The sequence below is a fragment of the Tachyglossus aculeatus genome, chromosome X2 (assembly GCF_015852505.1).
Source record: "Tachyglossus aculeatus isolate mTacAcu1 chromosome X2, mTacAcu1.pri, whole genome shotgun sequence".
Lineage (NCBI taxonomy): Eukaryota > Metazoa > Chordata > Mammalia > Monotremata > Tachyglossidae > Tachyglossus > Tachyglossus aculeatus.
Genome location: NC_052100.1, coordinates 65,308 through 81,885, shown reverse-complemented (window position 1 = coordinate 81,885; position 16,578 = coordinate 65,308). Strand labels below are relative to the sequence as shown.

Genomic DNA, 16,578 nt, shown 5'->3' with positions numbered 1-16,578 from the left:
CATGTTTTGCTTTGTCACCTGTCTTTCCCTTCTAATAATAATAATGATGATGATGGTATTTGTTCAGCGCTTACTATGTGCAAAGCACTGTTCTAAGCGCTGGGGAGGTTACGAGGTAATCAGGTTGTCCCACAGGGGGCTCACAGTTTTAATCCCCATTTTACGGATGCGGTAACTGAGGCCCAGAGAAGTGAAGTGACTTGCCCAAAGTTACACAGCTGACAGTTGGCAGAGGTGGGATTTGAACCCATGACCTCAGACTCCAAAGCCCGTCCTCTTTCCACTGAATCACGCTGCTTCTCCCTTCTAATAATAATAATAATGTTGGTATTTGTTAAGCTTTTACTATGTGCAAAGCACTGTTCTAAGCGCTGGGGTAGATACAAGGTAATCAGGTTGTCCCACGTGGGGCTCACAGTCTTCATCCCCATTTTACAGATGAGGGAACTGAGGCCCAGAGAAGTGAAGTGACTTGCCCAAAGTCACACAGCTGACGGAGTCGGGATTTGAACCCACGACCCCTTGACTCCAAAGCCCGGGCTCTTTCCACTGAGCCACGCTGCTTCTAGCCTGTGAGCCCGTTGTTGGGTAGGGACCGTCTCTCTATGTTGCCGACTTGGACTTCCCAAGCGCTTAGTCCAGTGCTCTGCACACAGTAAGCGCTCAATACACCGATCGACTGAATGAAAGAATGAATTGTGGGGGCGGGACCTGCTGGGGGGAGCGGGCCCGGGCGGGCTGGTCGGCGCGCAGGGGTAAAGCCGCTGCCGGCGCTCCTCCCCAGCGGACGCTCCTCCCCAATCAATCAGTCAGTCAATCGTATTTATTGAGCGCTTACTGTGTGCAGAGCACTGGACTAAGCGCTTGGGAAGTCCAAGTTGGCAACATATAGAGACAGTCCCTACCGGCCAGTGGGCTCACAGTCTAAAACTCCCCAGCGGACGCTCCTCCCCAGCAGACGCTCCTCCCCAGCGGACGCTCCTCCCCAGCGGACGCTCCTCCCCAGCGGCCTGTCCCCCGGCGGGGCTTGGGCCTTCGTCCTCTGCGGCCATGGCGCTGCGGGTGGCTCTGTTTGAGCTCGGAGGCGTCCTGCTAGGTCCGTCCCCACGAGAGGTCTTCAGTCGGACCGAGGAGGCCCTGGCCTTGCCCAGGTAGGGAGGGACCCTGCCGCCTGCCCCCCCACCCCCCCCCGGCTCCTTGCCCCCTTTCTAGGGGAAAGGTCTCCCTTCCCGGGCCGGCAAACAGCATAGGTGCTCATTAACTTGATATCCTCAATTGGTATCCTCAGTTTTAGCATAAACGTGCACTCTTCTGGGCACTTTAAAGCAGAACCCAGAGGCCCGTAGTTAATTTTATCACCTTTTCTCAATTGTCTCCGTATAAGCAAAATTGTCTTAACTATTGCCTCTGTTGGAAATGTGAGGTTTGGACGAGTTCGTCCACCCCAGTGGGGTAAGAGTGACTAGTCGGAGGACAGAGTTGTGAGCATAGGTGCCGCGAATGGTCTGTGCCCTGGGGTCGCCCTCACGCCCCTTCCCCCGGCCTGAAGCCGATGGCAGGGAGCGGGGAGGGAGAACGAATTCAAACCGGAGCCCTGGTCAAGCTGCCCGGGAGGGACAGAAACAACGGCCGTGAGGTTCCAACCTGCCCCGTCCCGATATAAACTCGCCCTCGGTACACCGCGATAAGGCTGACCTACCCCTCGGAGAGGCTAGGCAGAGGCGGAGACTGGATCGAGGAGGGTTGGAGCCCACCTTCTGTGCTTAGGACAGGGCTTGGCACATAGTAAGCACTGAACAAATACCATTATTATTATTTATCCTGAACGATGCCCTTTATGCCAGCCCCAAAGTGCACCCCATCAAGGATGATGTCTAGGGCTATATCAATCCATCAATCAATCAATCGTATTTATTGAGTGCTTACTGTGTGCAGAGCACTGTACTAAGTGCTTGGGAAGTACAAGTTGGCAACATATAGAGACAGTCCCTACCCAACAGTGGGCTCACAGTCTAGAAGGGGGAGACGGAGAACAAAACCGAACATATTAACAAAATAAAATAAATAGAATAGATATGTACAAGTAAAATAAATAAATAAGTAGAGTAATAAATATGTACAAACATATATACATATATACAGGTGCTATGGGGAAAGGAAGGAGGTAAGGCGGGGGGGATGGAGAGGGGGACGAGGGGGAGAGGAAGGAAGGGGCTCAGTCTGGGAAGGCCTCCTGGAGGAGGTGAGCTCTCAGTAGGGCCTTGAAGGGAGGAGGAGGGCTAGCTTGGCGGATGGGCAGAGGGAGGGCATTCCAGGCCAGGGGGATGATGTGGGCAGGGGGTCGACAGTGGGACAGGCAAGAACGAGGCACGGTGAAGAGATTAGAGGCCAAGGAGCGGAGGGTGCGGGCTGGGCTGTAGAAGGAGAGAAGGGAGGTAAGGTAGGAGGGGGCGAGGTGATGGACAGCCTTGAAGCCGAGGGTGAGGAGCTATAGTCTTCTAGGCTATGAGCCTGTTGTTGGGTAGGGATTGTCTCTGTTGCCAAATTCTACTCGCCAAGCGCTTAGTACAGTGCTCTGCACACAGTAAACGCTCAATAAATACGGTTGAATGAATGAATGTAGTGCAATGGGTTATAAAGATCCATGCACATATACATCACCCCATGTCTCTCTCCTTATTATAACGGAATTAGACATCAGAAGACTAGAGAGCCCTAAAGACACCTCATTACTCTCAGGACCTCCTCTCCAAAGAGGACTCACTTGCTTTCGCCAAGCAGACCAATTCATCCTCACATAAATCATTCTGTCTTTACACGTGCTCATTAACTTGATATCCTCAATTGATATCCTCAGTTTTAGCATAAAACGTGCAATCTTCTGGGCACTTTAAAGCAGAACCCAGAGGCTGGTAGTTAATTTTATCATCTTTTCTCAATTGTCTCCATATAAGCAAAATTATCTTAACTATTGCCTCTGTTGGAAATGTGAGGTTTGGACTAGTTCGTTCACCCCAGTGGGGTAAGAGTGAATAGTCGGAGGATAGAGGACAGAGTTTGTGAGCATAGGTGTCGCAAGACCCTGATAGGGTCAAAGGAAGAAGGATTCGAAAGGGACAAGTCACCAGAGCAGAAAGGCGGGAAAGCGTCCGCCTGTTCACCCCGGTGGGGTAGGAGCAACGAACAGCCCCCATCCCATCTCCCACTGCAGCCTTTATTACAGCTTCAAACAATCAAACTCAAGGGGAATGTAACAGCTTAACAGCAACGTCCTATTTTTACTTGGATTGCTTGAGCAGGAACTCCTGTTAAGATGTCTTGTTTACAGGAACTTCTTGCTCAACACTGATAAGATGTAGTCCTTGGTCAAAATGGAGTCACTCAGGCTAAGTCCTTGAGCAAAATGGAGTCATCTAGGCTAAGAGTTCATAACACCTCTCAACTCCTTGGGTCCTAATGTGAGGCTGTACCCTGGACTGTTTGTCTTGAGCAAACCCTGGACTCTTGTGAATAGTTGCTATTGGTGCCAGCAGTTAAAGAAGCTTGACTAATACAGGCTAAAGTTCTGTTTATTTGTTCCAGTGATCATTCATTCATTCAATCATTTTGGGCGCTTACTGTGTGCAGAGCACTGTACTAAGCGCTTGGGAAGTACAAATCAGCAACATAAAGAGATGGTCCTTACCCAACAATGAGGTAGCCCAGGGTCACACTGGGATTAAAAAAAATTGCTGCAAACATTTCTTAATAAGTGCCAAAATGGATCAAACAATCACTAATACACTTTTTGGGTGTTTACTGCATGCCCGACACTATAATAAGTCTTTGGGAGAGCACAAGAAAGTAAGTGCTTGGGAGAGTACAAGAAAGTAAGTAGACCTGATCTCAACCCTCAGGACCTTACAATCTAGCAGGGAGGAAGGGGACTAAAATAAATTTCAGATAGAAGGAAGTAATAAAGTATAAACATATGTACATAAGTACACCATGGGGAAGGTAACACGGTGAGTGGTGAATACTAGATGATGTGGAAGTGCTGAAGGTGTGCTTGGGGGAATAATAATGATAATTATGGTGTTTGTTAAGTGCTTTCTATGGACCAGGCACTGTACTAAGCGCTGGGGTGGATACAAGCAAATCATGTTGGACACAGTCCCTGTCCCACACAGGTCTCACAGTCTCAATCCCAATTTTACAGATGAGGAAACTGAGGCACAGAGAAGTGAAGTGACTTTCCCAGTGTCCACATAGCAGACAGGTGGCAGAGGAATGTAGGGTGGGAGATGAGAGATTAATCATGGAAGGCCTTCTGGAGGAGATGTGATTTTTGAAGGGTCTTGAAGATGGGGAGAACAGAAGCCCACCAGAGGCGAAGGGAGAGGGAAGGCTAGAGTTTGACAATGAGAGAGATGAGAGCAAGCACAGTGAGTAGGCAGACTTGAGAGGAGAGAGCATGTGAGTTGGAGTATAGTGGGAGAGGGGTGAGCTGATTGAGTAGAGAGAGAGCTGATTGAGTGCCTTAAAGCTGAGGGTCAGGAATTTCTGTGTGATGTGGAGAGAAATGGGCCACCATTGGAGGTTTTTGAGGAGTGGGGTAGACGTGCTCATAATAATATTTTAGAAAGATGAGTGAATGGTGGCGACAGCAGACTAAATTTAGACTGGAGAGAGGGGAAGCAGGGAGTGGGGGTCACACTGGCTGTCCTCTCTAGACTGTGTTGTTTTTTCTTATCAGTGATTGATTTTAGCATCTGCCTTCCCTGCTAGATTTCAGGGCCCTCGAAGGCAGGGAGGCCTTAGGAGGAACAGCCCAGTGGATTGATATGTCCTGTCAGTGCACCGGTTGGGAGCCTCTTCTCCTGAAACTGATTAAGCCCCCCTACCTTCCCACGAGATGGGTCTGCAGCTGCAGGCTGGCCGTGGTCCCAAGTTTAAAACGGGGAGTAATCATAATCGCTCATGTTTATCTGTCTATCTGTCTGTCTGCCTCATCCAGCGGATTCTTTGGGAAGGTGACCACCCAAGGGGGCCAGGAGGGCCCCTTTGCCCGCCTCCTGAGAGGAGAACTCACACTGGGACAAGTGAGTGCATGGCCCTGACCCCTTCCACACTGGCTCTCACACAGCCCACCTCTGGTCCTCCTTCTCCCACTTTCCCCTCTCAGGAATGGCTGAAGAGCTACAAAGAGCTACTAAGACCTCTGCTGGGCTGGTCATCGTGACTGCACTAAGGACCAGCCCCTGCCCCATGTCCCTTCCCCTCCTGACCCAGTTCTGGCCTAGCCCTGGGCAAGCATGTTGGCGGAGGAGGGAAATGAGAGCCCTGGGATTCTGAGGACTGGCTGATTTCTGTCCATCATTCCCCATCCAGAGGATGCTGAGGTCTTGGCACCTTTCCAGCCTGGGATTTCTGGATCCACCAGGGCAGGTCTGGGTTCCCCAGGACCTTCAGTCTAGGGGTGACCAGACTTCTGGGTCCAGAGTAGACAGTCTCCTGGATCTGCAGGGACTCCTCTTGGGGACGTTCAGCCTCTCTCCCTCCTGTAGTCCTTTAGGCAGGTGGGGCAGTCCAGTGGTTAAACCAGATGCCAGCTGCCCTGGGCCATGACCTCGTCCTTGTCTGGGGGTCTCAGTGAGTCTCATTCTTGGATGCCAACTCTCTCCCCTGCCCCTGCTGGGCACTGTCACCCTCTGGGCACTGACCCCCTTTCAGGCGGTGCCTCTCCTGGATGAGGCCTGTAGAGACAACTCCGCAGCCTCCGGTTTCCGGCTCCCGACCCCGTTCTCCATCCGTCGGGTGTTTGACGAGATGCGTTCTGGGGCAGAGATCAACATCCCCATGCTGCAGGCAGCCATCGCCCTCAGGAACAGGGGTGAGTGACTGCCCCCCTTTTGCCCTCCTCCAGCCTGCATTGGGACCAAGTAGGTGCTGGGGGAAAGGGGTTCAGTTAGCAGTGAGGGGGTAGTTAGTGGCAGGGACGAGGGGTGGGGAGATTAGTGTCAGTGTCAGTGACACTAGTGTCAGTTAATGGCATGGCCCCTGCCTTCAGAGGGTGATGTTTGGTGACCTCTGGGAGGCTGGCCTATACTGGAAACTAGGACGATTCTGTCTTTGAGGCAGAAATCTTTACTTATAACCCACACCCCAGTGGTACTCTCCACAGATGTCCAGTAAACATTTCCAGTTAACTGATTTAATTGGCCCTGCTTTAGCTGATCAGACCAGTTCTCCTCCATCTTTCAGGCGTGGGTTCACAGGGCTGGGCAGCCGGTGGGCGCCGAGAACCTCGACCGGCTGACCGTGTCTGGGCGGGGCTGCCCCGGGCTGTGACTAAGTTTCTGCCCCAGGGTGGAAGACCTGCATCCTGTCCAACACGTGGGTGGACGACAGCCCTGAGCGCAGCCAGCAGGCACAGATCTCGTGTGCCCTGGCCAAGCATTTTGACCTACGGGTGGAGTCTTGCCGTGTGGGCGTGGCCAAGCCGGACCCGGCGATCTACTTGTTGGCGCTGGAGGCCCTGGGCGCACGGCCCCATGAGGTGCAGGGCGGAAACACCGTGGCTGGTCCCGGTGGCTCGGTGCAGCTGTGCCCCAGGGAACGGGGGCGCGGGCGGGCAGGAGCCAACGTTGTCCTGGGGTGGGGGGAAGAGAAGGGCTCGCTGGCTTCTTCCTGCAATGGCAAGGGTGTTTGTTCTGCAGCAAAGTCTCCCCCAGGGCTTGCCTTTAGGTGCTATTAGGTTGTCCTGGGGAAAGTCTGGGGTCGGGGGCTGCTCAGACAGAGCAGACACTGCCCTGCCCCCGGCCCCCAGTCCCCAAACCGGGAGGTTTGTTCTGAGTTCAAGTCTCAGAATGGGGTGGGGGCATTATGAATAGTGGTCTGATCCGAGGCAGAGCGTGTTGTGGGGGGCCCCCTCAGCCATTCCCCCCATCCTATGTGCTGCCCCTAACCTGTCCTCCCGCCCCCATCACATACGCACACATGCATCAGGCTGTTTGCTTGGACGACACCGAAGCCAATCTGCGGGCAGCCCTCGAATTGGGGCTGGTCACCATCCAGGCCCAGAACACAGCTGCAGCACTGGAGAAATTGGAACAGATCACCGGGATGCAGGTATCAAGGGATTAAGACTTGAGACTGACCGCCCTCTTCTTTGCAGGGCATTGGCACCTAGATGGGAAGGTGGTGGTGATGATGGTGATGCTACTGGTGGTGCTAGTGGTGGTGGTAGTGGCGGTCTGTCTGCTTGTGGCCTCGACCCTGCCGCCTGCACTGGGGGTTGGTTCTGGGTCCCCCGGGGCTCCCCCCCCATCTTCAGCCCCACCACCATCGTTCTGCTCCTTGTTCCAGCCACTTGGCCCCAAAGAAACCCTGCTCACTGCCTGCAGGCCGGACAGCGTTGCTCACGGACAAGTCTCGGTCAAGGTCTGGAGGGCTTAGCGTCCACGGGCTGCCTTGGGGCAGGATCTGACTGTCTGGCCAGCTGGGCCTGGAGCCTGCAACCCCCCATGAGGGTCCGGAGGTCCCCAGGGGGCTGATCTGGTGCAGGGGATGGGGCCGGGGGGGGCGGGGGGCGGTCTGCACCTCTCCATAGGGTGCCGGGGGCATGCTGCATTCCCATACCTAAGTATTCTCACACCCCCTGCTCACACCCACCAGGCCCCCACCCCTCCAGGGCCAGAAACCGCAGTCTCTGCAGTCCCTGCAGCCCTGCTTTTGGCTGGAACTGGTGCTGGAGCACATGGACCACTCCACTCATGGCCCCCCCTTCCTCCCTCTTCCTATCCCTTTCACCCTCCTTCTCTTCCCCTTGGTGCTCACCCCCTTCGCTCATCCAGCCTGGAGTCCAGCTGCACTTCGTGGAAGCGGGAACAGGCCCTGCTGTCTGTCTCTGTCATGGCTTCCCTGAGAGCTGGTTCTCCTGGAGGTACCAGGTGAGGGGGTTGGGGGCAGGAGCTGGGAAGCGGGATCCCAGATCTAAACTCCCGTCGAGCCACACCGAGGACTCGCAGCCCATCCCCTTCCATTCATCCCTCCTTCCACCTCCTCCAGGTCCCATGCTCCATTTCCCGGTCCATCCTATAGTTGGCTCTCTGTCCCCTGCAGATCCCGGCTCTGGCTGATGCAGGGTTCCGGGTCATAGCTCTGGACATGAAGGGATATGGGGACTCCTCGGCCCCCCAAGGTGAGCGCGACTCCCTGCTCCCCTCCTCTTCCCACCATCTCTGTCTCCTCAGTTGGGCAGTGGGGCAGTGGGTGGGGATCAGGGGTGGGTGGAATAAAAGAGCTCTCTCTTCCTCTGCACCGGGAACCCCCAGGCCCCGGGCTCACAGGGACCAGAGGGAGCATGAGCAGTGGCCCCAGGTAGGCCCTCAGACACTCGCCTTCCCTCAGACCTTCCCCAGAGCCCGTGTCTCCTGCCCAGTCAGCCCCAGGGGTAGAGTCTGAGTGCATGCAGGTCTGCAGCTTTTTCTTTTCTTTCTTTTCTTTTTATGGTATTTATTAAGCACTTACGATGCACCAGGCACTGTTCTAAAGTATTAGGGTGGATACAAGCAAGGGCCACTTGGTGTTCACAGTCTTAATCCCCATTTTACAGATGAGGGAACTGAGGCACAGAAAAGTGAAATGATTTGCCCAAAGTCACACAGCAGACAAGTGGTGGATTAGAACCCATGCCTTCTGCCTCCCAGTTCAGTGCTCTATCCACTAGACCATGCTGCTTCTCCCCCTCCCCAACCCTGGTGGAGGTACCTGTGTCCATCTACCCCAACTCCCGCCCCCTCCACTCCTTTTGGTCTGTTTATTTAGCATGTGAGCGGGGGCAGGGGTGGGATTGTGGGGAATCTCACCTACTTCCTATTTCTCCAGCCATGGAGGAGTATTCCCAGGAGGAGATGTGCAAGGTAGGCAGCAGAGACCTTCCCTTTGTCTCTGAATTCCCAGGAGTGGGGGTTCACCCCGGCCTGAGGAGTCCAGTCCCCCCGCCAGCTGAAGCTGCTGGCTGTGGGGACTGCCTGGGGTCCAGCAGAACATGGGTGGCCATCAAAGTGTGGATAGTGGAGGTGTGGATCCCCTGTACCCTGAGTGGGCTTGAACAGATCCTGGCCAGTGTCTAGAGCGGCGTTGGGGGTTGTGGGAAGGGAAGGGAGCCGGTGCTCCAGGGAGGTGGGAAGAGCCTGCTCCCTTTATTCATCCCCCCTTCCCACAGCACTTACGTCCATATTTGTAATTTATTTGTTTATTTTAATATCTGTCTCTCCCTCTAGACTGTAAACTCGTTGTGGGCAGGGAATGCATCCGCTACTGTTACTGTTATATTGTACCTCCCAATTGTTTAGTACAATGCTTTAAATGGAGTGAGCACTCAGTAAATACAATTGACTGACCTCCTGACTGATGCCCTAGGGAGGCCTGGAGGAGGGGAGGGCAGTAGATGCCCGAGGGTGGGGTCTGAATCCTGATGCCCTTTTTTTTGGCAGGAGGCAGTGACTTTCCTAGACAAACTGGTAAGGACCCCAGAGGAGCTGGTTTGGGGCGGGGTTGATTCTGGGTCCTAGGCTATAGTACTGATCCTTTCCCCCCTCCCCGATCGTACCAGTTGGCTCCCCAAGTCGGGGGTGTTAGAGCCCCATAGCTTTCCACCGTCCCCTACCATTTCTTCCTTCTGTTTTTTTTTCCCTTTTCCCTCCCCTTCTCTAGTCCTACATCCAGTTGTTGACAAGCAGGAGGTAGGGAAAGGGTTAAGACAGGATGTAGGTTGGGGTTAAGGTTAGATCAGGTCAGGATCAGGGCCCAGGTTGGGGTCTTGGGTGGAATTCAATCACTAGCAAGACGGCCCTCCGGGCAACAGTCCTGACCCTGGCATTTGTAGATCTGTGAACTTTCGACTCCTGAGATTTGACCTGTGAACCTGATCCCTGAAGCCTGGTCATCCTGAAGGGACTGTCTGCTCCCGGTCCCAGTCCCTTGACCTTGCCCTGCCTGGGCACTGCTGCCAGTTATAGAGGCTTGGGTTTGCTGGGTGGTGGGGTTGGCACATTACTCTGTGCTGGGCTTCTGCTGAGGGTGGAACACCATGCCCAGTGCCTGCTGTGTTGCTGGAGGGGCAGACAGAAGTGGTGAAAGATGCAATCTCTGTCCTGGGGACTTACAGTCTGAAGTAGATGGTGGCCTAGATTGGCAAATATCCCAAAGTTAGAGTGGAGGAATGCATCTCTATCGTAGGTTAGACTCAATCAAGCAGAAATAGGCGAAAACTCCCAGGATTGTGAAGTGTCATGGGATGACCCGACTTGAGGTATGTGTGAAACGGGGGGGGGGAATATCAGTCAGGGGAGGCCTCCAGGAAGAGGTGGCATTTTAGGGAGGTTTGGAGATGGGGAGAGCAGTGGTCCATGGAAGAGAAGGAGGAGGGAGCGTCAACAGGAGGGGGGGGCGCCTGGTGGGGTGTGAGACAGGAGAGTTGAGAGTGAGGGGCAGCTGGGAGGTGAGTTTGGGAGTAGTAGGATGAGATGTGGAAGAGGCCAGAGGGAGCCTGAATCTAATTCTGCCTTTGTTTACTTTCCCCTCCTCCCCTAACCTTTCCAAGGCTGACAATAGGGACACCTTCCAAATGGTTCCATTTCATCCCCCTCCCCCCACCCCTCGAAGGTCTTAGGCTGCTGGAGCCCAGACAAGGACATCATCATCAGGCTTTGTCTGGTTTCCTCACCACCCCTCCCCCTTCCTTCTCTTCCTTCTCCTTCCACCCTGGGGATTTCCAGGTGCTCCTGCCATCCCTTCCCTCTGCCCTCTCCATCCTCTCCATCTTCTTCTCCTAGGGTATTTCCCAGGCGGTGTTTATCGGCCATGACTGGGGCGGCATGTTTGTGTGGAACATGGCGCTCTTTTATCCGGAGCGTGTGCGGTGAGTGACATTTGGAGGTTCTCCTCTTCCATACATGGCTGTTCCTAGGGCCAGTTGAGCACAAGTTGGTCAGGGCAGGGCACTGTTCTGGACACCTGCTGTGGACAGAGCCCTGTCTTAGGCCTTTAAGAGAATACAGCAAAAGCAAGAGAAAAACTCCCTGCCTCTAGGAGTTCGCAGTGTAATGGGGAAGTCAGGCAGCCGTAAACCATTTACATATGATGGGACAAAGCCTGATGGCGACTCCAGGAGGTAAAACATGGTCATAGCAAGAACCTGGGAAAACCAGTCTAAGAATCAGTAAAAAAATATGGGAAAATTCAGTACAATACTTGAGTTGATATTTATGTAAGTGGAAAGGGTAGCTGTTGAGATGACCCGACCAGGAGGTGGAATTAATCATGAAAGGCCTCTTGGAAGAGGTGGGTGGTTGGAAGCCTTTGAAGGGGGAGAGCTATGGCATGGGGGGTGGGGGGTGTTGAAAGGAGAAGGGGGTGCAGGGAAGAGGGTGAGCCAATGGGCCAAAGTGGGAGAATTGGGAAAGAGGGAGCTAGGTAGAAGATTAGTAGGAAGGAGCAAAGAGTGTGAATTATAGAGTAGAAGGTAAAGGGAGTCAGTTTCCTAACAGGAGAGAGCTTGAGGGAGTCTTGGAGCTGCTAGTCAAGAGTTTGGGCCGGATATGGAGGAGAGTAGGTTGGTAGCCAAAGGAGGAGCTTGAGGGGTGGAGGGGTGGGATCTCATGGTGCCTTGGAAAGATGATCAAAGCAGTCGTGTGGTATAACCTGAAGCAGGGAAGAGCCTGGGAAGTCCCAGAGCAGGCTGATGCAGTCAAGGAGCTGGGCTACAGTGAGTGCCTGGTCCAGGGCCCCGTGCCCGGGGCACGGCTTCCTGGGTGGTGAGGGAGCGTGGGTGCATCTGGGAAATGTTGCGGAGGCAGAACTGGGGGTCTTGGCCGCTGATGGCACGTGACAGTCTAAGGACAGCGAGGAGTTGAGCTTGACCGCAAGCCAGGCGGTGCAATCGACAAGAGGGTGCCGGGGGAGAATGGGGACTTCTGTTTCGAACCCGTTGAGTTTGCAGTGGTGACGGAACATCTGTGTTTCGATATCCTGGAGGCAGGAGGAGGTGGGAGGTTGGGATTGAAGAGGTGGATCTGAGCAGGCAGAGGCAGGTCACAAGACAGCTTTATTCCCATGTCTCCCACCACAGTGTCCATCTTCCTGCAAGAAGGGTTGCTTTGGGGGCTACTGGGCTGGGCCAAGGGATGGGGCAGGAGCGAGCAGAGCTGGGGCCTATGAGGGGCAGAATGATGGCGGGAAAAAGGCCTGTGCCTCCTTTTCTCTCCTCCACCTCCCCTCCTGACCAAACCTCTGATTCTTCCCCTTCACCTTCAGTCTCTTTTCTCCTCCCACCTTTTCTCCTCTCCTTTACAACTGCAGAGCTAGTTAGTGAGTCTGTCTGTGGGAATTTGGACTGATGTGAGTGTGTGTGTGTGTATGCTGAAGTCCATATCCATGCTTAGGGCTGTGGCCAGTCTGAACACGCCCTTCATGCCAGCAGACCCCTCGGTGCCTACAATGGAGAAGATTCGGGCGATGCCCGTATTTGACTACCAGCTGTACTTTCAGGAGCCGGTGAGCAGGGGTGTCGGGAGTTTACATACCAGCCCCTGGACATCCACCTACCTCTGTCCAGGCTTGGTGGTTTCTGGCTTTGCTTTGGGCTGGTCCTCTGCTGGGCAGTGAGGTTCCAGGGGGAAGTGGGGGGTCTGCTTCAGCAATGTGGGAAAACTTACATCACATTTGTGTAGGTGGGACAAGCTGGGTCCAGCCAGAGGAGGGTGGAGGGAGAGGAGATGGGCTCAGGTGGGATGGGCAGAGGGAGGGGAGATAGATGCAGGTGGGTTGAGAGAAGGGAAGTGGGGAAAGAGAGGAGGGAGGGGAGATGGATGAAGGGCTGTGCCCAGCTGGGGGAGGGCGGAGGGAGGGGAGATGGAAGTAGGCGATACGGCAGGGCCCTTGAGGAAGAAATCTGTATGAATGCAGTGGGTGGGCAGCGAGAGACTAGAATCAGGTAGGTCTCCTGCTCTTGACTTTGTTCTGATGTCCCTTGGCCAAGAGTGACATCGGAGGGTTCAATTAGTGGGGCAGGCAGAGCCAGAATCACACCTCCCAACTCTGCCCCTCAGCTTGTGCCCAGAATTGCTGTAGTTGGGGTGGGAGTAGCTGGGCTGTGCCCTTGCCCCTGCCCCAAACAGGATGACCTCCGACCCGTCTTGATGAAAGCCTGGTGGAGGAGGAAGGTGGTCCCTCGCTCCAGTAGCTTGGACTAGTCAGAGCCTCTGCCCCCACCTTCCCTTTCTGCCATTGGCTCCCCTCTGATAGCTGCCTCTCCCAAACCCCCGCGGCACCCTGTACTGGAAACTCGTCTGATCCCTCTTCTCGGACTAGGGGGTGGCTGAGGCAGAACTGGAGGCTGACCTGAGCCGAACTCTGAAACTCTTAATCCGAGCCAGTGATGAAAAGGTGTGGGCTTGGGCAGGGGATGGTGGATTTGGGGGTCGGGGATGGGGTGGATTGTGGTTGGAAGGAGAGGAGATAAGGGTGGGGGATCAGGAGAGTTGGGGACTGAGTGGGGGAGGCATGTTGGACCCAGGCCTGATCAGGATCCTCATGATGCAGCCCCCTTCCTGGGCTTGGTGGTCTCTGGCTTTGCTTTGGGCCAGTTCTCTGCTGGGAGTGAGGTTCCAGGGGGAGGTGAGGGGGTCTGATTCTGGAGTGTGGGAAAACCTACATCACGTTTGGGTAGATGGGACAAGCTGAGTCCAGCCAGGAGAGGGTAGAGGGAGAGGAGATGGACTCAGGTGAGATGAGCTGTGCTAGTGGGGGACGGGCAGAGGGAGGGGAGATGGGTGCAGGTGGGATGGGCTGTGCTGTCCCCCCGACTCCCCGGGACAGTAGGAGTCTCTCTGCCTGGGATCCCCCAACCTGGAGATGAGAGGGTCAGGGCTACAATTAAGACCATTTCTGTCATTTGCAGAACTTCGTCACAACCTGTGAAGTTCAGAAGAGAGGTGAGGAGGTTCAGGGCAGGGGGTGAGGGTCTGCCATATCCCTGGACACACTCTGGTCCACTTTGCCCTGCTGTTCAGCGGGTGACCAGGCCAGATCTGTTTGTTAGACCTGAAGGGTCTCCCCACTTTCCTCCGGGGATTGAATCTGCTGACCCTGCAGCTCCCTTTGTTTCCTCACCGGCCCCCCCAGGGAGCAGGGGCCCAGGCTTGGGAGAGGGGTTGGGACCGAAACCCAGAAAGGGTGTGAACCAGACTGGGTTATCCAACACAGCCTTGTCAGAGCTGGGACTTGAAGTTGGGGCCCTGAGCCTGTGACCACCATGGGGTGAGACTTGAAACACGCTTTGTGTAGGCGGGCTATTGGTGGGGATGCCTGAATCTCCCCCGACGAGCCGTATCCTGAAGGAGGAGGATTTGCGTGTCTATGTGCAGCAGTTTGAGAAATCTGGCTTCAGGTACGGGACCTGGCGTGGAAGAGAGCTTGGCCCAGCCTCTGACAGAGCTGGGAGCTTACACCCCCACTCTTTGTCCCCAGTGTCATGCCCCACTCCAGAGTACATAAAGGGTAATGGGACTTCTGGCTTCCCCCCAGCTGGCAGCTACAACCAACTCTGGGCAAGTGGGTGGCTGTTGTGTCTGGCACTAGGGGAGTGGTCTACTCCCATAGGTTTTGTGGTCCCCCTCCTAGAGGTGTCCTGGCCTCCTCCCATGGGTGTTGTGGTCTCTTCCTGTGGGTGCTGTGGTGGCCCTCCAGAACGTGTCCTAACCCCCTTCCTGTGAGTGCCCTGGGACCCCTTCCAGAGGTGTCCTGGTCCCACCCCCAGGGGCCCGCTGAACTGGTACAGGAACGTGGAGAGGAATTGGCGCTGGTCATGCATTGCAGCTGGCCGGAAGGTGAGTGAGGAAGCTCCCAGGATAGGATGGGATGGGAACCGGGGTGGGTGGCTCCTGATTCCACAGTGAGGAGCAGTTATCCCCAGGATCGCGACAGAGGGGGAGAGTGCTCACATCCCTTCTTCACCAGGTCATCCCAGAGGTGGAGCGTCCCATGGAGAGGCCGCCTGTCCAGCTGGGCACCCTCAGTCGTGCACCTTCAGCTGCTGTCATGGGGTAGCGGGGAGGGGTTGAGCCAGGGGCTAAGGGTTGTCAGTCAGTCAATCAGTTGTATCTATTGAGTGCTTACTGTGTGCAGAACAATGTACTAAGTGCCAGGGAGAGTACAGTATAACAGAGTTGGTAGACATGTCCCCTGCCCACAGTGAGCTTACAGTCTAGATCTATTTTTACATTAAATTTTAGATAGGTGCGTAAGTGTCGCGGGGCTGAGGGAGGGGTGGAAAAGGGAAAATATCCACATGCAAAGGCCACCCAGAAGGGAGCAGAAGAGGGAATGAGGGCTTTATCAGGGAAGGCTTCTTGGAGGAGATGTTAGGACATAGGACTCTGCCTTGGGAATCTGGTGTCCAGGTGCGCCCCTGGAGTTCATGGGATATTCCCTTGCACGGTGCCACCTGAAACACCTCTCCACCCCGGGATTCACCTCTCTGTCCTTACGTGGTGGCCTCTCTTCAGATCATGGTTCCGGCGCTGATGATCACGGCTGGGAAGGACCCAGTTCTGACCCCGCATATGTCCCGGAACATGGAGGAATGGGTGAGGGTCCAGGGCCCTAGGGAGAGGCGGGAGCAGGTCTCGTCTGTGCGGCTGCAGCCCAGCTGGGAATCCTCCCAGGCCGGCGCAGAAGTGGGGGGTCTGCATAGAGGGCCCGCTCTCCCGGGCCCATTTGGTGGGCTGAGCTTCAGGCGGGGGAGGTGGAAGTCAGCGGTGGGAAACTGAATCCCAGCCTCCCCGTCCCACCCCCACCCCGTGTGCGTGCTCACGCACACACACACACCCACCCACCATGCCCACCCCCAGCCTCCGACCTACCCCTCACTGTCCTTGCTGCTTGGTTCCAGGTCCCTCAACTGAAGCGGAGCCACATTGAGGAGTGCGGACACTGGACACAGATGGACAGGTAGGCAGACGGACGCTTCCTGGAGGCTCGCCTTCACCCTGTGACCCCCACAGAACCCAGAATCCCTCCACCTGCAGTTCTCACCCCTTCTTCCCTGGAGTGTCTGCATCCCCCACTTCCACCAGGTGCTTGCGTCCCCCGATCTGGACCCCATCTGTGCCCCCAACCCCGAAGCAAGATGAGAGTGGCCCTCTGGAGCCCCCTTAACTCACTCTCCCCCCTCCCGCCCTCCTGGCCGGGCGGAACTTTCAGGCCGACTGAGCTGAACCAGATCCTCACCAAGTGGCTGAAGCAACTTCCTGCCAGTGTCGCCAAGCTGTGAGGCTGTGGGCACGTACATCTGAACAGTGACCCGGCCTTCCCAGCCAAGCACCACACCAGCCCCTCTCTTCACACAGAACTGGCCCTTCGGGGCCCCAGCCCCCACCCCAGCTGAGCTAGGGCCCAGGAACGATGGGAGGACCCTGCCTCTAGCCTCACTCTGACCCTGCCGCTACCCAGCCCCTGCCCCTCTCTGCCCCAGTCCATGCTTGCTAACTCCCACGCTGAGCCTCTCTTAAAATAAATGGCACGTGCAAGGAA

General features: G+C 55.3%; 1 protein-coding gene across 2 annotated transcripts; it reads left to right on the top strand.

Annotated features, from left to right (window-relative positions):
• Positions 1–872: 872 nt before the first annotated feature.
• EPHX2 (epoxide hydrolase 2) lies at positions 873–16,578 on the top strand. 2 transcript variants are annotated; one of them, XM_038770893.1, is made up of 19 exons: positions 1,051–1,151; positions 4,997–5,081; positions 5,713–5,872; positions 6,348–6,538; positions 6,988–7,110; positions 7,348–7,422; positions 7,836–7,931; positions 8,104–8,182; positions 8,869–8,903; positions 9,480–9,506; positions 10,821–10,906; positions 12,429–12,540; positions 13,357–13,431; positions 13,946–13,979; positions 14,332–14,434; positions 14,804–14,873; positions 15,552–15,632; positions 15,938–15,996; positions 16,249–16,578. In XM_038770893.1, the coding sequence occupies exons 1-19, from the start codon at positions 1,051–1,053 to the stop codon at positions 16,316–16,318; spliced, it is 1,662 nt and encodes a 553-aa protein (XP_038626821.1). In that variant the 3' UTR covers positions 16,319–16,578. The 2 variants fall into 2 exon arrangements, with proteins under 2 accessions (XP_038626822.1, XP_038626821.1); XM_038770894.1 differs by lacking the exons at positions 15,552–15,632; positions 15,938–15,996; positions 16,249–16,578 and adding an exon at positions 15,004–15,545 and having other exon boundaries at positions 873–1,151.

Bases quoted from the DNA above. Each gene is read 5' to 3' on its own strand.
- EPHX2 (XM_038770893.1), top strand. From the start codon at position 1,051: ATGGCGCTGCGGGTGGCTCTGTTTGAGCTCGGAGGCGTCCTGCTAGGT. The intron at 13,432-13,945 runs GTGTGGGCTTGG...TGTCATTTGCAG, and splicing joins TCCGAGCCAGTGATGAAAAG to AACTTCGTCACAACCTGTGA. The intron at 15,997-16,248 runs GTAGGCAGACGG...CGGAACTTTCAG, and splicing joins CACTGGACACAGATGGACAG to GCCGACTGAGCTGAACCAGA.